We start from the raw sequence: 26,271 nt of genomic DNA on the forward strand, positions 1-26,271 counted from the left end.
AAGAGAGAATATGAATCTGATTTCACTTTTCAATTGTCTATTTAAGATATAAGGAAATCAGATAACTTCTAGGGAGGGGGAAAGCAGGCATAATGCTGGCATTTCCATACATTCAGCCAGTAGAATAAATTGATAAAACATTTCAAATCTAATCATTATTTTAAAAAATAGGTTATTTTTTAATGGCAGTACTGAGGATGGAATCCAGGGACCACATGCATACTAGGCACGCACTCTGCCACTAAGCCATACCCTCCCCACAAAAAAAGCCTTAATTAAAGTCACTTTGGGCTGATTTTTCAGAATTTATTGTGTAAACAGGCCATATTTGTGTATGCTTTTTAGATACAGTCTAGGACTAAGCCTCTGAGTTTCAGTAGAGTACCTACAGAAAAATAATTAGCCTGAGAACTATAAACTGAACAAGTGAAATGCTGTGTCCTCTGGTGACTTTTAAAATTGAAAATTTAACCTCATCAATTTTACAGTTAATAATTCAAGGACATTACCAATCATTTGTAAGCAATTATAATTGATAATTCAGATTCCTATTTCATCATGACAGGTGTCTCAAAGGTTTAACGATCATAAAAATTAGTATTTTATTTTTCAAAATTTGAGAGGTTTGGGGAATTTTCCTTTGTTTTGGGCAGTTGTTGGAACTCAACTTAAGTTTCAAATAGATTAAAAACTTAGATAGCTTGAAGTAAACAATCAACTTGATCACCTATCAATGCTGCTACAACAACCACACATGTTCAATGAAAGATTCAGTAAGTTTAGAAACATTCTCATGACACCAAGTTAGAAACCAATTTAAAATCGAATTAAGATGCCGAAAAACAACCCCAAACTTTGCAAATAGTATGAATTACTAATGAAGCTAAAATTATTATGGTGATTTTATTATTTTGAATGCTCTTTCTGCATCTTATTAAATCTTTATGGACATTTCCTCCTCTGATTTAATAAGATAATTTAATTCAGAAGACAGAGCTAATATTATGTCAAACAAATAAAAATATGGATGAGCACACTATAAAACACAAGTCCTTGGTTTTGCTCTGCGGTGATTTAAGTTTGCTCTGACAATGCTGAATCGATGCTAACATTGTATCTCCTACTAAAAAGTCCAATGTAGAAAAACAATCCCAGATGGTAAGTCTGCTCATTTGGTCACCTTGAGATTTTAAGACTTAATATGAACTCAGTCTGGAATGTGTATTTTTGCAGTTTGTTTCAGATCGGAGACAGGATTCCTTTTGTTTGTTTTTCCTGGCCATGGTAGAAGTGTCCTTCACACACTTGTAAAACTCAGTAATTATGTCCTGAGGGAGTTTACACCTAGATTTTAAAAAAATTTTATTGCACCATGCCTTCCCGGTTTCACCGCTGGTGGGAGAGATTTGAAAACTCTAGCATCCCTTTTTCAAACCGTCAAATGTAAAATAAACATTAATGTGCACATTAAAGAATAGCAATAAAATCAGGAACTCTGCACTATAATCCCTAGGCTCACCTTCCTATTGTCTCCTCCCCTTTTGCATCATCTCCATCCTTTCCCTTGGAGATAAGCACTATCTTGAATTTTGTATTAATCAGTCCCTTACTCTACACTTTTTCCATCAATGTAAAAATGTATTTCTAAATAAATATGTTTTCAATTTTCCTAGTTTTGAAATTCAGTTAAATGGAATAATTCCATAGCATCATTCCATGACTTGCTTCTTTTGCACAATATTATGTTTTTGATATTCATCCACGTTGATGTCAGTAGCTGAAGTCATTCACTTTTCCAGCTGTATGGTACCCGAGGTATAAACACAACACAGTTTATCCATTTTATTTTCAGATGGCTATTTGAGTTATCGCCAGTTTGAGGCTATTATGAAAGTTTTGCTGTGAATAATCTTGTGTGTGACTTCTGCTACACAAGACAACTACTTCCTGGGGCAAACATTTAGGGGAGGAATTACTGGGTTGTAGGAAAGGCATCGGTTAAATTTTACTAGTTAATGCCAAATAAACTGCACCATTTACAGTCCCACCAACTCAGTGTCATATTTTCTGCTGCTCCTAATCCTCCCAACAGTGGCATTGTCAGACTTTCAAAGTTGTGCCAAACTAGGAGAAAGAAAAGCTGTATCATGGTTTTATTAACATATATTCATCTGAATACTGATGACATTAACCAAGGCATTTTGTATTGATTGTATCTGTTGCAAAATATTCTCCTAGTTTGTGGTTGTCTTTTTATCCTCTTTAGGCGTTGATAAACAGAAAGGTTTTAATTTGAATGTAGCAAAATTTATACACACTTTCCTTTGTAATTTGAAAAATTTTGACCCAATTAGTCTACAAAAAAGTTTCTTCCCTACTGTAAGTCAAACTTCTAATTATATCATATTGCATGCAAATGACAAATCATTACGTAGTACATCTGAAACAAATGTATTGTATGTCAACTATATTTCAATAAAAGTAAGTCAATAAAAACCACTGAATTGTTTTTTAAATTCCTAATAATAAATTTATAATTCTATACTATGTTCTGTAATATTTAACCCACCTGGAATTGATTTACATGCAGACTCATGAAGTAGAGATGCAATTTTATTTTTTTCCCCATGGATAACCAATTGGCCCCCAAATATCTACTGAATAGCCCATCTGTCCCCACTGATGAATGCTGCCTTTGTCATTTATCAAGTCCTCTTTTTCTCTGATGTTCTGCAGACTCATTCAGATATGTTTAGTTTTGTTGAAAGCCTTTGCCATAGCAAAGCAAACCATGAACAAAAGGAAAAGACAATCTACTGAGTGGGAGAAGACGTTTGCAAATGATATGACTGATAAGTGGTTAACAGCCAAAAAACATAAATAGCTCATACAACTGAATGTGTACAAAATAAACAACCCAATTAAAAAATGGGCAGATCTGAACACTTTTCCAAAGACATACAGATGACTGACAGGCACATGAAAAGATGCTCAACATTGCTAAGCATCAGAAAAATGCAAATCAAAACAACGAGATATCACCTCACAGCTGTCAGAATGGCTATCATCAAAAAGACCACATAAAACAAATGATGGTGAGGATGTGGAGAAAAGGGGACCCTTTACAGTGTTGATGGAAGTGTGAATTTGTGTAGCCACTGTGGAAAACAGTGTGGAGTTTCCTCAAAACAACTGGAAATGGAACTACCATATGACCCAGCAATTCCACTCGTGGGTATACACCTGAAGAAAACAAAAACACTTTTCAAAAAGATACATGCACCCTGATGTTAATAGCAGCATTGTTAATAATAGCCATGATGTGGAAGCAACCTAGGTATGCATCACCAGATCAATGGATAAAGAAGATCTGGTATATATATTTATGTATATAGATAGTATAATATATATAATGGAATACCTTTCAGCCATAAAAAAAATAAATTGTGCCATTTGCAACAACATGGATGGACCTGGAGGGTTTTATGCTTAGTGAAATAAGTCAGACACAGGAAGACAAATACTGTATGTTATCACTGATACATGGAATCTAAACGATCAAACTAATGAATATAACAAACACGAAGCCGACTCACAGATATAGAAAATAAACTACTGGTCCCAGTGGGGAGAGGAAAGAAGAAAAGCACAGGATAGGGTTAGGGAATTAAGAAGTACGAACTACTATGTATAAAGTAAATAAGCTACAAGGATATATTGTGCAGCCCGGGAACATAGCCAATATTTTACAATAACTATAAATGGAGTGTAGTCTATAAAAATTTTGAATCACTATGTGGTACACTTGAAACTAATATAATATTATAAATCAACTATATCTCAATAAAAAATATATGTATATATCTCATTAGACATAAATTGCAGATGTATTATAGAATTAAATACAAATGAATGCAACATAAAAAAATAAATAAAAATGGAATTGATTATTCAAGAATTAAAAAATACACTTAATGTAAAAATAGATATAATTTTGGATCCTATGGTTTCTCTTTTGTAGAATGCTTTAGGATTACTGTGTCTGAGAACTGATTAGTGTCTTAATCACTCCAGAAAAAAAAAAATCTCTTTTTTACATTCGTTCTATTGTCTTCATTTGAAATCCCAACTGACCATATAATGCCTCTTACATATTTTACATTTGACATTCTTTTATTCGTATTTCCCCATTTTAAATTCTCTGGACTTATTTTTGGATACTTTCTTCAGCTCTATCTAATCCGCTTTTAAAGTCATCCACTGAGGGTTTTTTTGTTTTGGTTTGTTTGGTTTTGTTTTTTTTTTAGTGTTTTGTTGATTGCTTAGAAGTTCTGTGGTCCTTTTCCAAATCTAGTTGTTTCAGTCTTGGGATTAAAGCTTCTCTTTTGTTTCTTTAATTATATTAAGCATTGTCTTTTTGATTTTGTGTCTGATTCTTCTGATATCTGACAATACTCCAAATCTGTTTTTCTTATCTATTTCTACTAACTCTTACTTACAGTACTTTGTTTCCCTGTGTGTGTGTATGTGTGTGTTTTCCTTGTTTTGTTTTGTTTTTAGTATTAGCCACTCATTTTCTAGAGAACTTTATGGAAGTTCTTTAAGGAGGGGATTGAAATTGACTTTCTACATGAAGAGAAAGCATTTCCTAGTTTTCTGTTATCACTGCTAATGACAGAGCACTTAGATTCACCAATTAAGTTTTATTTGCTCTGTCTGTCTGTCTGTCTGTCTGTCTATCTATCTATCTATCATCTATCTATAATGTGATTGATACCTTCCTCCCTTTCCTGAGTTTAGTGATATTAGTAGCTTTCAAAAATATTCAACACTATATTTTAATAATTTTAATCAGAAAGGTCACTCGGAGTATCTACTTTGCCAAACTAGAAATATACTCACATTTTGAGGCTGTTTTTCTGTATTTTTTAACCCATAATTGATGAACTAATATAAAAAGGCTGCCTTAATCAAGGTTACTTTGCCAAATACAAGATTTGGGGGTTTATGAGGATGCATAGTAACAACAGTCCTGGGATCTATCAGCTACTGGCAGAAATATAGCCAGGTGACCTCATTCACTCCCAGAGGTAGATCACAGATTGCAGAAAGGTCTCAGTACCAAAAAGAGTACAACACACCAAGAGCTACATTTCCCACAATTTTTGATGTTTCCTCAGTCTTGGGCTCCAACCTTCTAGCTCTGCCACATAAAAACAAAATCAGAAGTAACCCTGAGGTCTGAGGGTGTTCATAAGGAACACCTGTGCACTTCCCACAGGAAGTGGTCCAGGTCCTCCAATTTCTAGCTTCTTATTTCTTGCTCTTTGGATTTTCTCTCAAACTGATTCTTATCATCACCCTTGCTTGACCCTGGTGGACCCAGGTCATTGATAGCAGGTTCTTTCCTTGGTTTAACCCTTTAACTTTTTCTTTTCTTCCTGATAATTTGTCTTCCACACACCTTTTCCTATTTGGGGGTCATATTCCGTGGGTTCTTTTCCTGGGTCTGTGAGTTACTTCTAGTAAGTTTCCTTCCTCTTTGAGCCACTGGCTTATCTACATCTCTAAGTTATAGTAAGTAGAATTCAAAAGGGAATTTCTTGCCCTCTTCAGTTAAAGATGCATTACTACTCAAACAAGACTGCTGATAGGCTTACCTGAATTGGTTTTCCATCAGGTGTCAGCACCTCTTCTGAAAGTTCCATCATCTTCAGGGCCATCAGAGCAATGGGTTTAGCATGGCAGAGGCTTTTTCTGTGGAGCCCTGCAGCAACACAGTACGCATCACCTATTGTTTCCACCTGCAGTAATCAGACAAATCAAATGCAAATGTATGATAATGAGCCAGAATATAAATGATGAGATATCTGCAATCACAAATGTTGCTGGAAAGCATGTTAGCAAACCACCAATAAATTAAGCTATTAGACAACTGAGTGTAATCATAGCAGAGTTTGCAAACAGCCACAGTCAAATACTGACATTTCACTCCAGAGCTGTTTGTTCATTGGCATTATCACCACAGACAATCACTGGAACCAGAAACAACTAGAATATAAAATAATTATCCTGCACAAAAGTAAAGTTGTCACTATTTTGCCTAGAAGTTTTCCAAATAATTACTTTTTACAAAGCCACTCTCATGTCCTTTAAACCTTCACTGGGTTGTAGACCTTCACTGGAAGGTAATTTTCTCCAATTTTTCCCAATTATTCCACACCTTTTTTTTAGTGTTTTTTGATTTTTATTTTCTAATTGAAGTATAGTTGATTTATAACATGTTAATTTCAGGTGTCACACTTTTTGATGTATCTGTAATTTGTTGTCTGTTTTTTTATTTACTCTTAGTACTTATAATACCTAACACTTCTTTAATTCATACTCTCTACCACTAAATGCATCAACTGCTTTACATAAATTATTTCATTTAATCCTCACACATACCCTAAATGGAAGAAACAGTATTTGAGAGATGGGAAATTGACACACAGAGACCCCCTCCATAATCCTACAATTAAAGAGTTAGCAGACACTTTCAGAGTCTTTCCAGACCCTGTTATAATTCTGATGTCAGCATCCATTCTGAATGGCCATTGCTATTGTTAGATATTTTAAATATTTGCCCAGGGTTAAAACTCCCAGGATTCCAAAGCACAGAATTTGTTATAAAAGTTAGGCACATGAGTCTGTTTCTGTTTTGTATTTATGTTTTGTTTGTTTTTAGATTCCACATAGGAGCAATCTCATATGGTATTTTTCTTTCTCTTTCTGGCTTGCTTCACTTAGAATGACATTCTCCAGGAGCATCCATGTTGCTGCAAATGGCATTATGTTGTCAGTTTTTATGGGGAAATACATACAAGATCGTATGGTAGCTCACGGAGAAAATAATGTGACAATGAATATATACATGTTCATGTATAACTGAAAAATTGTGCTCTACACTGGAATTTGACACAACATTGTAAAGTTACTATAAATCAATAAAAAATGTTTAACAAAAAATTAAAAGGCACAACTCAAATACCTATTCACAACAGATCTGTATTTAGGAATTAAGTAAAACTAAAAGATTCTACTTAACACTAAAAATATTTAAGAAATAGGCGACTCTTATTAATGGAATGGTTGTTATGTAACCAATCAGAGAAATGATAACCTCTAATCAATAGTAAGGTTTAAGTTCAAGATTAAGTTTAAGGAATAGGTGATTATTTCCACATTCCTTTCCACTTGGCTTAAAAATTCAGATGTGTCTTTAACCACCAATTCTTATCTATTTCTTTTTCATCTCCTTTAAAATGTCAGTAATTAATGTAAATTTTGAAAAGCAAAGAAAGGAAAATAGCACACATATACAGGTGACTCCTTATAAAACTGACCTGTTGTGTTAGCGTGAACTCACAACTTAAATTTTAAAAGCATATAATCAAATGTTATCACTTATGTTCTTCCATTAGGAATTTATTCCTTTGGGTTAATAAACCATTGTTTTCAGAAAAGAAAAAAAGTTAGGTACAACTCATTTCTAGAAGAAATTTCTCTAATTAGTCAAAGTAGATATAGTGATAAAATTCTCAATAGTTCTAATATTTTAATTAGAAGAAAATAGTTAAATATGGCATTAAATACCCAATTCCAATATCACCTTTTCTGTCAATCCCTCCATGGTCCTTCCATTAGTTCTTAGTTGAAAAACTAATCCTTCTTTTACTCTGTTTCAACAGCACTTTCCACACCTCTCTTCTATAGCTTTCATCGTAGGTTATAATCAGTATGTATCAGTGTATAATCAATATGTCTTCCCCGCTACAGGGTGATCTCTTTAAGAATGAGATCATCTCTTTTTAATCTCTGTATTCATAGTGCTTATCATAGTGTCTTAAATATAGCTATGTAATAAATATCCACCAAATGACTAAATTAATCAGCCGTGTATAACTATCACAGTTATTCTAATCGTTTGTTCATTTGCCCCATTTATTTTATGAGTGCCATGTAGACCTGTGTGCCATGTAGATCTGAGTAGGAAAACAAATTGCCTCTAAATGACTGGAGATACTTCTATCATAAATATAACAAGAATTACAAAATATTCTATTAGTTAAGATTTAACAGCAATAATTAAATCTCATGTGAATGCATTCTAACACTTTAATATTAAAAAGCTGTACTGCATTAAATTCTGTGAGCACTAACTTAGGGAACATGGTGGCAACGCTTACAAATCTCATGGAATTAGCAATGCCAAAATTATCATTTGATTATCAGAATCTTATCAGCAAACATGCATCAAAAATGATTCAAATACTCTCAGACCTACGATGAAGTTCCAAATTTTCACTTGAAGACCTGTTAGCTGATGCCAGAAAACAGAAATTAAAACCATGCATTAAGAACAGAAAGATGATGCAATGTGAGTCGACAAAAGTTTTATTCTAAGGACTAATAATATACTTCCAAAGAATTCTCATTGAAGAAGATACTCAACAAATAATAAACATCTAAAATGTGGCCACTGACCATGTCCCCCTAAAAGCACAATGTCCTTTGCTAATCCTCATATTTATCTCATCCTTTTGTGTTTCTATACAATTCAAAGATGTAGGATGCTGTTAGCTATGCAATTTTAAACTAACTTCTGATTTTCAAATATTAGAGCACATAGGCAGTAAATTATTTGTATGAACTGAATTATTTTTCAGTCACTCTGAACATGCGCATTCCTGGAGCATAACCTCTTCTTGGAGTCTCCGTCCTTATGAAACTTCTCATTAGCATTATCTCCATTCTCTTTTCAATAAAAATTTTTTGAGTTCCACTAAATGTGTATTTCTAGAACTTGTACCACGAGAATATATAAAGATTAGTTACATGTTACATTCTCTCCTTTGGTGTATACTATGTAATGTTACCAACTGATGTAACAAATGAATCTAATGAAATGCACCACATAAATACAAGAAATTCACATTAAAATTCATACAGTATCATGTAAGATTTCATAGCAATTACTTTCCAAATAGCTGAAGCCAGACTAGCTATCAGAAATAAGAGGATCAAGAACTAGGTAAGAAACAGACATCAAAAAACAATGATGTGAAATTCTCGTAACTATTCGTAAACACCCAACATAAAAAAATCTAAAAGATGTTGTCATCATATCAGACTAGATCATGCTGCAGTTACAATATAACCTTCAAATAGTAATGCTCTAAAATAACAAAGGTGGGTTTTTTTTTTTTTTTTTTATGTGGATAATTCATGAAGGTTAAGGGACTGGGGTAGAGGAGAGAAACACTGAGCCAAATCTCTTCACTCCAAGAACAATGCTAACAGAACCTCTTCATCTGAAGCTGATTGCCAGGGCAGGAGGAAAGAGGCTGTGATTACACACTAGCTCTTAGAGCTTTCTCCCAGATATGACATACATAGCTTTTCCTTGTGATTCATTCACCAAAGCAAGTCACATGACCATGCTTAACATAAAGGAGATGGGAAAATGCAACAAACCTTGTGCCCAGAGAAGGACCAGAAATATTTGGTGAATAGTAGTTAATGAGCACATGAATGAATATGTAATCGGTTAGAAATTTTCAAATAACTAGATGTCTGTAAAGTGCAAGTAATATATGTCTGTGATGTTTTTCTTTCCTTGCAGGTTTATTCAGCATCTTAACCTGAAAATCTTGGCAGAAACACTACCACCTTGGTAATGCAGCTTTCCATTAAAGCTCCATGCTTCACTCTTCTCCCTTCATTTAAGTCACTTGTATACACGTTCAGCAGAATCAAATGCTTATGGAAATTTTAGTGGATTCCCTTCAAAATAGTGTCAACTATGCTTCATGAGGAACAAAGAAAGTGAAAGTTTAATACACCAATTACAGGAGCTCTTCAGATTGTTTCCTTGAGTTAAACCAAAGTTAAATGAGTGGACAATATAAACATACTACAAAAATGCTGTCCAAAAGGTTGACTATGATCTGAATTCTTTTATAATTGCCTCAGTGTGTTTTTCTTCCTTAAAAAGACACCATCTGAAATAGTGCATCTCATTTATTTTCAGCATCTCCAACCTGTTCTTAAATGACATTAGATAAGAATAAAGATGACTAAACTAGGCTTGGAGATGGAAAAGACAGTGCTTATGCAAATGTCTGAAAAATCTTACATCCTTTTCTGAACATAAAAGAGGAGCCTTAAATACCAAAAATATTACATAACAACTGTTGTCTCACAGATTATTGTCGCTTTTAATCAAACTTGAAAGAATCTATCTATCTCAGTATATCTTCTCAACACTTCATAATCAAACTCCACACGTTATTCCAGAAATAAAGGTGGTATAAATAAACTTCTTAGAGTTATGCATTCACCCTTTATTTTAACTTTATTTTTTATTTTTTTTAACTTTTTTTGAGTTACAGTCAGTTTACAATGTTGTGTCAATTTCTGGTGTACAGCACAATTTTTCAGCCATACCTAAATATACATATATTCATTTTCACTTTTTTTTCCGCTGTGAGCTACCACAATATCTTGTATATATTTCCCTGTGCTGTACAGTATAAACTTGTTTATCTATTTAGCTTTAGATTAAGTATTTTAAATAATTTATTTTAGTTCCTAATAGAATCTCATTCCCATCCGTCTCCCTCCCCTCCAGGCGAATGTTCAAGAAATATCTGGAAGGTTTCTTCGAACTCTGGGCACAGTGGGGAGGAAAGAGCGTGTGTGTCGTGGGGGAGGGTGGCGGTGGTGCTGGGGCTAGGATGAGCTGACAGGAACACTGGACACAATTGGGCAACCAATAATCTCTGTCCCACAGTACTCACGACCACCTCAGTCCTTCCATCCCGTGGTCCTGGGCCCATTTTCTCTTGGGCTTTCCAGAACTTGAGAAAGGGAGTTTGGAGAGAGTGCGTAAGAGCAGAGTCAGAGAACTCTGGCAGTCTACCTTCCTGGACAACCTCCCTCTCTTCATCTGGACGTGGCCAAGAGGAGAAGCAAATCAGGAAGTGTGCTTTTTTAATTGTTTTTCTTTTTGTTTTTGGCCTTTAATGTCTTTAAAAACAAAAAATGAGGTGGGAAGGAGAGAGAAGAGAGGTGTTGGAATGAGATGTAAGCCTAAAGTAAAAGTGTCTTCTTTTTCCCTCTTAGCATTTCACAGAACACTTGGTCACCTGGGCATGACGAGGTGGGGGAAAGGGAGCTGGTGAACGCGCCACGTTCTTCATGGGCTCACTGGTTGTGGCTACGAGCACCTGATTCTCAGAAAGGATGCCACATTCAGGCTTGCTGTGAGGACTGGTCCACACCTGCCAGCCCAACCACCTGTGTTACGTGAGGCACGGCTCCTGAGTGACAGGGAGAGGGGCATAGCAGGGGCGTTTTCTAACGGTTGGCAGGAACCCTGAGTCCACCAGGCAGTTCTGAAGGTCTCTGTGGACAAAAACCAGACAATAGGATTGCTGGTGGTCTGGGCACAGATTATCCAAAAGGCTGGCCAGAAAAGGCAGAGCATGGCACAGGCCCTCATGAAAACTTGTAAGTAGCAGAAGACCAGGAAAAACTGTGAACTTGGCTAGATTTAGAGACCTCTTACATTTCCCCTTTCACTTCACACATGCTCAGAAGGGCTCCCCTGTTTATATTCCTGATTTTCCAGATACTCAGCAGGGTGGGTGAAATGGGCTCCTGGCCAAATGTGAAAATCCAGGTGGCAGTGGCCAAGGAGAGGTGACAGGGCCATGGAACGTCCATGAGACCTACTTGAAGTGAACCACTTGCCACAGGCAGCAGGCAAGAACCCAGCTTTTCATATGTTCATTGATACATTCACTCTCTTCAAATATGACCCATAAATACATACATAAAAGCAAATAGGAAGGGCCTGACAAAAACAAAGGTTCGAGCAATGTAGATGAAGGCAATGCTGTCTTTAGCATCATTTTCTTCGCTTAAACAAAGTGATGGCCATGGCCATAAAAGCTACATTCTTGAAGCTGAGAGGACTGGCAGTCCAGAGGAGCCAAGGGGCAAAGATGCCAGCACGTACACATCACTGTTGTTGAAGCACAGATCTAACATCCGGATTAGGGACAATTTTCAGAGTGAAACCCAAATATCCCTGAGTATATCCATGAGCTGCCCTTCTGAAAGTAGTCTGATCTCCCTTCACATAACAAGTAGCATTATAAGAGTTGGGCCACAGTTCCCCTTTAATAAGAACATTTCTTGTCAGATCCTAGGAAGCTATGGTCTGAGAACCAGGTGACAAAGATACAGGTGATGCCCTGCTCCTGCAGATGAAGGACTTGGGGCATGAGGTCCTGACCATATGTTTGGAATAGAAAGAGATGCCATTTTTCCAGAAAACCTGATCTCATATTCTTTAACAATCAACTTGTTTCTGCCGTAGAAGTTTGTTCAAAAGAAGACCTTGATGTATCTGTCCTGGGTTATCTGAACTCCTTCATTCCTAATTAATATGAACCACAAAGCAAATCTACAATGTGACCCTTAAGCCAACAGTGGCTGTTGGGTGTAGGACAAAAGGCGATGTCCCTTCTGGAATGAGATGGAAGTCTGATGGGTATATTTTGGTTGATGAATCTTGTACCTTCACCCAAGGGCTACGGCATTTGCCCAAACTTGGACTCCAGTTGGAGGAAGGCCCTGTCAGCCTGAACATTCACTATCCCTAACTCCAGACCCAAGAAGGTCCTTGAAGAGATCACATTTAGAGGCCAGGGCCTTGTCCCCTCCTTCATCTCTAACACTTAATTTTCTTTCACCACTTCCTCCCTCCTGTCCTTCTCCACTTCATTTCCTCCTCTACTTCCTTCACTGTTTCCTTCTCCAATGTTCCCATCTGTCCACCTGCTTTTCATTCCATCACTTTCTTTACTTTCCTCACCTATTCTTCTGCCATTAAGAAGATGGCACAGGGTGCCATCAATTGTCATCTTTTCAGCCAACTCCCTTCAACCAGCTACTGAGTGAGACCTCTACTCCACTGTGAGCCAGAAGTCTGTCGGATATTCCTGCCAACATGAGCAGTGTGTGGTGGGAGGTCTCCCTCCCGAAAGCAGGCTGCTCACCAGTACCAGACGTGCTAGAGAAAACTGAGGCATCACAGATGATGGGGGGAGGGTGGGGTAGCCTGGATGTTGGCACACCCCTGCTACCCGAACTGTAAAGAATGCTGCACCCTTAGTCGCAGTTGCTGAGACTAGGCTGAGCAGTAACCAAGACCAAGCAAGGAGAGGCTCCACCTCCCACAGGGAGCCTGGCAGCAGCTTCTGCCCCCTTCACAGCTGGCACGTGCACATTCATGTTAGTCAGACACTGTAGCGGGAATCCACCTTCACATTTTCATTCCCCGCCCGTAAAACATTACTACTAAAAAGCAAAACCATTATTAAGCTATTCTTTTTAGGTTTTGTAAATAATCCCGCAACCATTCAATACTAGCAATCTTCACTATAAGATCCTATTTTTATGTGCTAAAGGTTGGTAATTCTGGAAATAATTTTGAAATAGTAATGATATTAACGTTGCGAAGGATAGAGCTTTGTATTTGTGCTCCTTGTAAAGTTCCGTGGAGTAAGAACTACGCTGTGACGAGTCATGAAAGTAACCTCACGGTACTTGTAACTTTCTGTGGGTGTTACCCCTCGTCCTTTAAGGGACTGAAAGTCCTCGATTGGCACTGTTATCAAACGAGACAGACACTTCAGAGAGAGGAGCCCCTGAAAACAAAAGCTCATTTGCTCTGAAAGCCCAGGGTTATTTTCACACGTGGGCAGCTGTTTTCCCCATTGTAGCTTTGAATTCACAGCTGATCATTCACAGAGACCCTAACTCAGAGGATGTGTTACTTACTCTTCCTAAAGGCCCTGAAAAACCTCATGGATGCACTCAGTATTTTGAAAGGGGAAGTCTCAAAAAGAGAAGAACTATTTCCACTTCACTGAGTGCACAGCTTTTTTAGGGCCCAGGTCAAACAACACTGGAAACCAAGCAAAGTCTCTCTCAGGACTGAGCCCTCACTTTTCCAAGTTTGCTTTCCCTACTTCTGGGCTTCTGACTTTCTTATACATATATTTGATGAAAACAATTTTATTTCTATCATGGTATGTATCATGCTGGGGTGTGTGTGTGTGTGTGTGTGTGTGTGTGTGTGTGTATATTTATACTCTCCCCCTAGTAGGTATTTCTTTAACTTTGTGTCCCTGGACCCTAGCACAGGACCAGAATGCCCAATAAGGTTTTATTAAATACTTTAAATTTGTCCAATATATGTAGGGTTTGAAACGTTCCCTAAGCAAGTTTTTTTGAATGCAAAATTCAGGACCACCGGCATAAGAATCACCTAGATTAGAACTAAATTAGTACTAAAAATTAGATCTAATTAGCACTAAAAATTAGATCTCCAGGCCCCACCTAGATCTACTAAATCAAAATCTAGCTACATACACCCCACTGTTAATAGCAGCAGCATTGATCAGTCTAAGAAATGTGAAGATTCCTCATGTCAGGACTGCTTAAACGAGGAGACAGATTTGCGGAGCAAATGAAAGCACGTGTTTTGCTTGTATTGTTTTGCTTTGCTGAGTCAACGTTTCTTCACTGCCTTCCGCTTGGAGGAGGCAGTGGGGATTGAACCCGGGACCTAGGTATAAGGCCCACCTGTTGGCATTCTCACATGCTTCCAGGTAAATTTTATGATTCTCAAAGTTTGAAGACTTCTGGTGTATGCTGTGAGTTAAAAATGTATAAAATTCACCCAGACATTCACTTGTTTAAAGAGCCAATAAGCCTTCAGAATGGAGAAAAGCACTCGTACCCTGAATCCAGCTATTCCCACATAACCCTTGTCTGAATTCCTCCTTCACCATGGGGGCAATAAACTGTCCTTATTTGTCAGAACTTTAGATTAAAATTCCTAGCCACCCTCTCCCCGTCCCTGCACACATACCCCAAATGCTGAGAATCATCTGTTACAGTAGGTAATCAATGATCCAAAGTTTGCTGAGTACAATTAAATACATCCAAGTGCATGGTGCATACATGTTTTACTAATTCACATGGAAACAAGTTTAACTAAGGACTTACCGATAAAGCTATTTTGAAAAAAATCCCTTCATTCTTGAAAAAAAAAATCTGTCTAATTACACTCACTTAACTGATATTTCTGACCCAAATACTACTTCTTTCAAGGATGTCTCTACAGCGCTCAGCTGATTCAGCACTGGAAAAGAGGTCACGGATATAAATAGAACAGTGATTTGGCCTGGGAGCTAATCCCAAATGAGGAACAGTGGATTCCAAATAACTGCCTGACAAAGAAAACTCTTCTTCTGATAAAACTCTCAGCAGATCTGTTAACGTAAATTCTAGTTCCTGCCCGAGAATCTCAATCATGTGGAAAACACTATTGCCAGGCCCTAGGTTGTTTATCATACGGGTACTGAATACTGAGGCATATTAGCAAGTATACATGTGTAAGTTCCCATTCAAAATTTTGTTGTAAATCCTCAAGTTAGACGTGGAAACTGAAAATTTATTTCTTCTATGAGTGGACTGTCCTGTAAGACGTTTAAAAATAGGGTCCTAATATCCCACATTTCTCCATCACTATCGTTCTAATTTACTCCATGTTTCAATCAACATGAATAACTCAATGTTCTCCTCGAATTTTCTGTACCTTCCACACCTGTGTTTATACTCAGAGTTATTGCTCTACTGGAATCCATCCATCACTGTTTATAAAATAATTATTGAGTCTGTTATTTTTAAAGAAAAGTTTTCCAGAGATTCCCAATTTACTAGAACTTTAAATGTGTCCCTAGAGTATGGTGAATGTTTGCCATATTTTCAGTGAACACATAATGAATTCTAAATCATGTTAGTTGATATCACAAAAGTGAATAGTTTCAAGATTACTATAAAGCTACAGTAATGAGGACAGTGTGCTATCAGTTTGGTATCTAGGCAAATAGATTAGTGAAACAGAGTAGAGAACCCAAAAACAGACCCCATAAATACAGTCAACTGATCAGCTGATATTGGGGCAAAAGCAACACAATGAAGCAACGATAGTCTCTTCAACAAATTGTGCTGGAGCATCTGGGCATCTACATACAAAGAAATGACCCTAAGACACAGCTCTTCTACCCTTCACAAAAGTGAACTCACAAAGGAGCAAAGACCTGAATGTAAAATAGAAAACTATAAAACTCCTAGAAGATAACATAAGAGAATGTCCAGGTGACCTTGGGTATGATCATACATTTTTGGATAACAACACCAAAGACACAATCTATGAAAGAAAGAAGTGATAAACTGGACTTCGTTAAAATAAAAACTGCTGCTCTGAGAAAGACATTGTCAAGAGAATTACAAGACAAGTCACAGACTGGAAGGAAATATTGCAAAAGACACATCTGATAAAGGACTATTATCTAAAATATTTAAAGAACTCAATGATAAGGAAAGGAACAATCCAATTTAAAACTGTCCTAAGACATTAATATGTACCTCACAAAGAAGATATACAGATGGAAAATAAACATATGAAAAGATGCTGCACATCATATGTCATCAGGGAAATGCAAATTAAAACACAATGAGGTACTACTACAAACCTATCAGAATGGCAAAAATCCAGAACACTGACAACACTAAATACTGGCGAGGATGCGGAGCAACAGGAACTCTCAATCATTGGCGGTGGAAATAAAAATGGTACGGCATATTTGGAAGATAGTATGGCTGTTCTTTTTTTTTTTTTTTTCCATGGAATCTTGTGTTTTATTTTTAGTATGGCTGTTCTTACACAACTAAATAAACTCTTACCATACAATCTATTCAGTGATCACACTTGCTTGGTAGTTACCCAAAGGAGTTGAAAACATACATCCATGCAAAACTTTGCTCATGGATGTTTATAGCAGCATTATTCTTAATTGCCAAAACATAGAAGCAACCAAGATGTCCTTCAGTAGGTAAATGAATAAACACACTGGTACACTCAGACAATGGAATATTATTTAGCACTAAAAAATGAGCTATCAGGCCATGCAAGACATGGAGGAATTTCAGCTACATGTCACTAAATGAAATGAGCCAATCTACGTATGCTATACAATCCCAACTGTATGGCATTCTGGAAAAGGTAAAAAGATGGCAACAATAAAAAGATCAGGTGCTGCTGGGGTAGGGGGAGATGCATAGGTGGAGCATAAAGGACTTTTAGGGCAGTGAAAATACTCTGTATGACACAATAATGATGGATATAGGTGATTACACATTTGCCCAAGTCCATATAATGTATAATACCGGAAGTGAGCCTAAGGGAAACTATGGACTTTGGGTGATTATGAAGTGTCCATGTATGTTCATCCTTGGTCACTCATCATTCTAGCGAGTGATGTTGATAATGTGGAAGGGCACTGGATGTGTGTGGACAGTGGTACATGAGACACTTCTGCATCTTCCTCTCAATTTGATTATAAAGCTAAAACTACTCTTAAAGAATAAAGTCTTTTTAAAAAAGTGAATAATGTGGCTCAATTAGAAAATCAAGTGGCATACTTTATTAAGAACTTGTTTGGTAAAGACAGATAATCTAACCTACATAAATCCTACGATCTCCAGATATCTATGTAAATACTATCTTTTTATCCCTCCAGATTAAGTATAGCTTTAGAAAACAGGTCTCCCTCAGTCTCTCTTCCATGAGTCAAACTTGTCACGTTTCCAATTCGATCTTCATGCCACATCTTTTATGAAAGTGTTCCCAGTCCTTCAGTGGGATGTCATCTTTGCTTCTTTTAGACCCCAATAAAGTTTGGTTTCTATATCTCATCCTGCAGTCATTTGTGTCCATACTTTACCTACTATCATCCTGTATAGAGTGCTAACTCATTTAACTTTGAAGGCAAGAACAATATTTTAATTATCTTTGTAAGTCCAGCAGGGGCTAGCACCTTGCTAGCATAGTAGACATTTAGACAGTTAGAGAATTATGACTGAATCAAATTGAGTTATAAACATTTGTAGGAAGAACCAGCTCAATACAGACAATGAGTGAATCACCTTTCCAAATCATAGTCATTGTTATGTGACTCCAAAATACTCAATCCAGGTTAAGCCTACATAATTCCAAAACAAGAACATATTCAGGTGACCAGGTGATTTGCATGAATAATGATATACAAGCATCTCCATTATTATGTATATAAAATCGACAACTTCCTTCAGGAACATTGACTCAAGCCTCTTGTACATGTCTTGCCAGCCCAAGTAATAGTACTACCATTTCTCAACTAAATTATGGCAATCACATCCTATGTTCTACTTTTTTCCACCCATCCCTCCCAAATCAAAACCCCACACTCCTGTTGAAGTGATTTTTATAAAGAAAATCTACTTGTGTCATTCCTGTATTCAAAATTCTTCAATGTCTTCACCTTGCTCCTGTGATTAAGACCAAAATCATTGAAATAGATGAAATAGCTATAGGTTCTACCTCCTACCAACTACTGTACATCTAGCTTGTCCTACTCTTCTCCATTCTTCAAGTTCCACCAAACTGATCTTCATTTAGTTGTTCCAAATTTCATCAAGTTCCTTTCTGACTCAAAGCCTCTCTATATCCCAACTCCACTGCTCACAATCCTCCCCTCTCATTATCTCTTCTACCTGGTTAACTCCTACTCATCATTTAGATCTCAATTTAAAGGTCATCTCCTTGGGGTGCCTTCCAACTCCTAGACTATACCAGGTGTGTCTATTATATGTTCTCATAACACCAAGTAATTTTCCTTAGTCATTCTTATTGCAGTTTAAAATTACAGATTTTTGTGAGTGTTCACTAAATGCTGTTTTCCTCTTTAGACTACAGACTCTGTGAAGGCAGGCACTTTTCTCACTACTTGGTGCCTGATATGGTAAGTGCTCAGGTAACTTTTTTTTTTAAGTATAAACAGGTAAAAGTGGTTGGTAAAGTTTTGGACTTCCTTAAGGTCTTGCAGTCTGGAGACCATCCAGAGTAGCCTTCTGGAATGGAACAGCCTGAACAATGCTAAACCTACCATCTCTTAGCTTTATGATCTCAAACAAGTTGTTTAACTTTTGTTTAAAAGAAATAACAAGCCCAAATGAAGTCATTTGCCTCCATGACAGCAAACTCAGACTTAATTGCAATTTCAACTTCTCCTGGAATTTGAACAATCTGAAATTTCCTGACCAGCAATGTGAAGCAATCTGCCTAATGAGACCTCTGCCACTCCCTACCACACAAAAGAAGATGACCTGACCTTAAATGATTCATCCACTTATTTTTGCTAAAAACATCTTGTCTCACCCTCCTTCTGCCTATAAAACCCCTCTGTTTTGTATAACTCCTTGGAGTGCCCATCTAGTCACTAGATTTGATGCTGCCCAACTCATAAATCATCAAATAAAGCCAATTAGGTCTTCAAATTTACTTGTTGAATTTTGTCTTTTAAGTCTCACTTTCTTCTGTGAAAAGGAGATAATATCCTTTTTACAAGCTTGCTGAAAAGATTAAATAAGATAACTTTATACCTCTCTAGTGATAACTATAATTTTAATTAATTATTAACTGACTGTATAATTTTTGTTTAATATCTATATCCAGTGCTCAATTATAAGCACCTCGGAATATGAATCATGCCTGTGATGGGATCCTAGTGGAGGCTATAGTTAAAGATGTAAGAGTTGATGGAATTGAGATAAAAGTTTATTTTAAAAATAGTGTATTTGAACAGGCTTTATGTAAGAAGGTTGTGTCCATCTTGCCTGACTGTGTTGTGGGAATGGACATTGTGTCTCACTGGGGAGTGGTTCCCCCTATGTGGTATTGTAAGACAGGGCATGTAAAATCGCTCTTCAGGTAATGTTAATTGAAGATGCTAAGAGAGCCAATAGGGTTACCTAAACCCACGCAACATGAAGTGGAAACTGGAACCTGATATTTGGGGGCTGACAGAAGCAATAGTGAAAGCTTTTTGCCCCTAGGGTGAATTAGTCTGAAATTAACTTCTGTGTTCAGAAAGAGGGCCTTTATTAAATTCCTTGTACAGGGTTTTTGAAGGTATGATACATTGAACCGTGAAATTCTACAACATAAAAAAATTTTTATTTCTATTTTAGTTGGAAAAGATTCTCACTGAAAGAAGCAAAATTGTCAAAATCTAATTGGATGGGTGGATTAGCCTTTGACATAATTTAGGCAGCAACCCAGTTCTTTGGGGAATTAAAAGTAACTGTCTTCTTGCAAATCTCTACAAAATGGGAAATGTAAACACAGCCCACATCACCTAGACCGATGCCAGTTAAACTCAACTGCACAGACCTGAAGCCAGAATAAAGGGGGGGGGGGATGAGGACTTGAGCTGGTAAATTTAACTTATTGTTATTTATAAACTCTGACTTTTATGTTATTACATCAGATTCATAACTAAAATTTTAAATAAAAACTATGAAATCTCTGGTTATGTTTATCTATACATGTGTATGTACATTAAAATATATTTTTCTACCTTTTGATATTATTGCTAAAATTAATTTGTAAAACAGCTCTATTTAAATTGGCTTAAAAGTGAGCACTTATGAATTAAATATTTCTAAATCTCAAAAGTATTATGTAAACTAACCCTAATGGTTTTCAAATTCATGTGATCTAGGATAAAGAGCAAATTTCAATTTTTTATTTTAATTAAAATAGGCATGTCTTTACAGTTATCAGCATTGAATGTAAACCTTATTCTACCTAGGTTTACTAGAAGTCATGTAAGTTATGTTTTAGCTCTGTTACAAAATTTGTCAGCAAGAAAAATAAAAAAATTCTTAGGAATAAAACTAACCATAGAGGTGAAAGACTTATATGCTGAGAACTATAAAACACGGATAAAGGAAACTGAAGATGATTGAAAAAAATGGAAAGTTATCCCATGCTCTTGGATTGAGGGGATTAGTACTATTAAAATGGTCATACTACCCAGAGCAATCTACTGATTTAATGCAATCTCTATCAAGTTAACTATGATATTTTTCATAGAACTAGAACAAATAATCTCAAAATTTATATGAAACCACAGATGACCCAGAATTGTCAAAACAATACTGAGGAAAAAGAACAAAGCTGGAGGAATAACCCACCCAGACTTCAGACAATACTACAAAGCTACAATAATCAAAAGAGGGTGGTATTGGCACAAAAACAGACATGTGCATCAATGGAACAGAACAGAGAGCCCAGAAATAAATCCACACACCCATGGTCAATTAATCTTTGACCAAGGAGGCAAGAATATACAATGGAGAAAAGACAGTCTCTGACAAGTGGTGTTGGGAAAGTCGGATAAGTCACATATAAATCAGTGAAGTTAGAACATTCTCTCACACCATACATAAAAATAAACTCAAAACTTGTTTAAAGACCTAAATATAAGATATGACACCATAGAAATCTGAGAAGAGAACATAGGTAAAACATTCTCTGACAAATGTGTTTCCTTAGTTCAGTCTACCAAGACAAAAGAAATAAAAGAAAAAACTATAGAACTCGAACCTCATCAAACTTATAAGCTTTTGTGCAGCAAAGAAAACTATAAACAAAACAAAAAGACAACTTACGGACTCAGAGAAAACATCTGTAAATGATATGACCAACAAGTGCTTAATTTTCAAAATAAACAAATAGCTCATATAGCTCAATATCAGAAAAAGAACAAACAACCCAATCTAAAAATGGGCAGAAGAACTAAACAGACATTTCTCCAGAGAAGACATACAGATGGCCACCAAGCACATGAAAAGATGCTCAACATCACTACTTATCAGAGAAACGCAAACCAAAACTATGAGGTATCACCTCACACTGATTAGAATGACCATTATCAAAAAGTCCACGAACAATAAATGCTGGAGAGTGTGTGGAGAAAAGGGAACTCTCCTATACTATTGGTGGGAATGTAAATTGGTGCAACTACTATGGAACATTCTGGAGGTTCCTCAAAAAACTAAAAATAGAGTTACCTTATGATCCAGCAATCCCCCTGCTAAGCATATGTCTAGAAAAGATGAAAACTCTAATTGAAAAGATACATGCACCCCAATGTTCATAGCAGCACTATTTACAATAGTCAAGACATGGAATCAACCTAGGTGTCCTCTGACAGATGAATGGATAAAGATGTGGGATATTTTATACAATGAAATATTATTCAGCCATAGAAAAGAATGAAATACTACCACTTGCCACAACATGGATGGACCTAGAGATTATCTTACTGAGTGAAGTCAGACAGAGAAAGACAAATATTATATCATATCACTTATATGTGGAATCTAAAATAAGAATAGAAATAAACTCACACAGAAAATAACCTATGGTTACTAACAAGGAAAGGGGGTAGGTGAGATAAATTAGGAGTATGGGATTAACAGATACACACTACTATACATAAAATAGATAAACAAAAAGGACTTACTGTATAGCACAGGAAACTATATTCAATATCTTATAATAACCTATAATGGAAAGGAATCTGAAAAAGAATATACATGTTCTTTTATATGTATATATTTATATATAGTGATACATATATGTATGGATAAATAAATCATTGCTGTACACAATATTGTAAATCAACTACACTTCAATTAAAAATAAAGAAAAAATAAAAAAGATTCATTTAAAGTACTTTTTGACAAATACAGGTTTCTGATAACTTTCATATACCACTGAACTGCATAAAAATGTAGAGAGCTCTATGGAAAAGCTAATGGCTTCATAAAACCACTAACAAAACATCATGATCAATAAGAATTAATTATAGACTGAATGAACTGTTGAGTAGGATTATAATTTTACGACACTTTATCTGAAACATTGTTGGCTTTTTAAATCTTTGTTTTCCAGATATAAAGAAATCTTTTCTCTCATACTATGACTTACAGCAATTTGATAAATTATACCTTTATAAGCAGAACTGAAATATCTATCTTTGTTTCTCCCTACCTGATCCCTCCAGAATTTGGAATCTCTTAGTGAGCATTCTTATCTTTATGGCAATTTGTTAATTATGTAAATTCACTAAAATCGGTTCCCCTTGTAACAGGAGACAACTGGAAACACTTGGTCATGTTACCAAGTCTTTGACTGGAGTGTCATAACTGAGTGAAACATGGCTAGACTCAAATATGATCAGACAGCTTTAAGGAACTAAGACTGACATTATGGAGCCATAAAGCTCCTTGGAAAAACAGCCTGGTACCTTTCCTACAGGATCCCCAGCAGCCTTACCAGGAGAATAAGGAAGACCACTTCCTCGCAGGAGCAAGAACCTCGCAATATTTGGGGATCTTCAAGAAGAGAGGAATTCACCCAAATCTATAGGACTTACATGGAAGTACGATGACAAGGCCTTGGCATGGCCTCCTGGCTTCAAGGGGCATTTAAAAGTTCAATCTGGACATTCCTTATGAAAAGTCCAGCAAAGCATATTTAAATGATCCTAAATGGTTAATTGCTATTCTTTTGGACTTATGTAAATAATCAGGACAAATTTAATGAAACTAAACTGATTTTGAAAACCAGTTAGTCTTAATTGGGCTATCTTTGGTAGAAATGAGGGTGGTCTTAGGGAGAAAAAAATGTGTTTCAGCAGAAACTATAATACACAGTTATGAATATTTGATTGTAGTTCCATTAATTATCTTTGAGGATTTATTTTTCCAAATATAAACCAAAGTGGAGCCTAAATTCTGTCAGTTTCCTCAAATATTTGGCTACAACTGTTCAATCTATTTTTTTAAAATTTTTATTGAAGTATAGTTAGTTTACAATGCTGTGTCAATTTCTGGTGTATGCACAATGCTTCAGTCATATATGAATATACATATATTCATTTTCTTATTCTTTTTCACCATGAGCTACTATAAGGTATTGAATATATTTCCCTGTGTTATACAGTATAAACTTGTTTATCTATTTTACACATGCCAGTCAGTATCTGCAAATCTTGAACTCCCAGTCAACTGTTCAATCTAATGTTTCCAGTTTTTCTCCCAATTTTGACTTGAAATCATTGAGAACTAAATCTGCCCTTTCCCTGAAGCCCTGAAAACCAAAGCTGAATAGCTTGAAATAAACTTAAAAGAGATCACCACAATAGCCCGTGTGTAGACAATCTTTGTTTCTGTTACTGTATAAGCCACTCAGAAAGTTTAACTGGAACGCCAGATGACATCACCAGAGACATTTCAAACTAGAAATGATACCTTGAGGCTGACATCTTAAAAATCTTCTTGACTGGCTGCTCTCAGGATTCAGACACTGGGTTTATAATTTTCTCCAGCCGTTATCCTTTGTTCTTCTTTTGTATCCATAGAAATGCTGTTTATTAAATACCTGACTGCTTGTACTCAATAGGCCTAACTTTGAGAGCCCACTTGCTTTATCACCTGCAGAAATGAGGAACAGAACTGACCTACTATCAGGGCTAAGAGAGCGGCTCAGCGAGTTATAAAGCGATCAACTCAATTTCTGGACTCCGACACCTCTTAAAGGAAGTTTCAAAGGCAGAACTGTAGAGGAACAAAACATGCCACCCCAAAATGTCGCTGTGGCATTTGAATCATTTTGAGGGGTAAACAATCAAGGCCCAAAAGTGTCAGGAGGACAGCTGGACCACTTCCCTCCAACTGCCAGAAGAACCTAGATAGAGAACTTGTTTCAGGAAGGGAGCTATCAACCTAGGTAAGTGTAATATTAACTAGGTGTGGCAGGTATGGAGGAACTTGACAAAATCTGTTAAAATTCCTCTCTGTGTCCCATTGTCTCTGTATGGCCTGGTAAACATTTGTGTACCAAACATCTTCTTTCCCATCTCCATGTTAGTTGCGTTCTTCCTCTTTGAGGTCCCAAACCACTACCCCCAAATCTTTTTTTGTCTTTAGCCAAAGATAGTATTTAAGGTAAAGACTTTAGCCATTTTGGTAAGTTACTGTTTTCCCCGGTCTCTCCTGTGTGTGTGTGTGTGTGTATAAAATTTTTGTTTGATTTTCTCCTGTTTATTTGTCTTACACCAATTTAATTTTTAAACCAGCAAGAAGAACCAGGAAGGGTAGAGAAACATTTCTTTCTCCCAGATATGTCTTACTTACCATTATGCCCCAATATCTAGATTAATACTTAAAACATAGTACGTGACCAATAATTATTTGTTGAAGATAAATCAATAAATATATACATAGAATTTAGCATTGTACTTGCAAATATTAGTCATTCAACAATTACCAGTCCTTCCCATAGACTCAATTTTTGTGTCCCCTCTAAAGTTCATATGTAGAAATCTAATCCCCAGTGTGATGGTATTTGGATGTGGGACCTCTGGGAGATGATTCAGTCATGAGGGTGGAGCCCTTATGAATGAGATTCATGCCCTTATAAAAGAGACCCCAGAGGGCTCCCTTGCCCCTTCTACCATGTGAGGAAGAAGACAGCCATCTACGAACCAGGAAGTGGGCCTTCACTAGACACTCAATCTGCTTATGCCTTGATGTTAGATTTCCCAGCCTTCAGAGCTGTGAGAAATAAGTTTTGTTGTTTATAAGCGACCCAGTCAATGGTATTTTTGTTACAGGAGACTGGATGGACTGATACAATCCCCGTCCCTCCCCCACAGCAAATTCCCAAGACACTGTCTGACCTTTGTCTTCTTTCACATGAATGACTCCAGACGGAGCCAACTGCTTGCATTTTTCATTAGCTCACTGCTGTTTTCCATAGATATTGTTATTATTTTGAATTATGAATAGAAAAAATTCCCACAATAATTTGCTGAGCACATTTTATGTGTAATGGTAACAAAAATGTGAGACCAATACTATTGCTCCCGTTTTATAGAAGCAGAAGTAGGTCTCAGATACGTAATGTGACTTCAGTGATGAGAAAACAAGGTTTTCAAGTTTGATATCCAATACATTTTCCCCTGCACTTAACTATCACTGCACAGTCATAAATGTACAAGGACCTCAACAATCCTCACCTGGCCTCTCCCTATGGTCAGAGGACCTTTTATCAGAGATGAAATATGTCCTATGGTTTATAAGGCAGTGACAACAGTAACGGAAATTGGTGAGTGGAAAAGAGAAAAATGCAAAGTTTTCCTTTTATGACACAAGAAAAAAATCTACACAATAGCAAAGGAAAATATGAAATTA

At 36.4% G+C, this 26,271-nt stretch overlaps 1 protein-coding gene across 2 annotated transcripts in view; it reads right to left on the minus strand.

Annotated features, from left to right (window-relative positions):
- GUCY1A2 (guanylate cyclase 1 soluble subunit alpha 2) overlaps positions 1-26,271 on the minus strand; it is a 262,757-nt gene that overhangs the window by 90,688 nt on the left and 145,798 nt on the right. For both annotated transcript variants that reach the window (XM_074357101.1, XM_074357102.1), the window contains exon 6: positions 5,661-5,804. In XM_074357101.1, coding sequence (XP_074213202.1) covers positions 5,661-5,804 — 144 coding nt within the window. The remainder of the gene's footprint in view (positions 1-5,660; positions 5,805-26,271) is intronic.

Source organism: Camelus bactrianus, chromosome 33, assembly GCF_048773025.1.
Source record: "Camelus bactrianus isolate YW-2024 breed Bactrian camel chromosome 33, ASM4877302v1, whole genome shotgun sequence".
Classification (NCBI taxonomy): Eukaryota; Metazoa; Chordata; class Mammalia; order Artiodactyla; family Camelidae; genus Camelus; species Camelus bactrianus.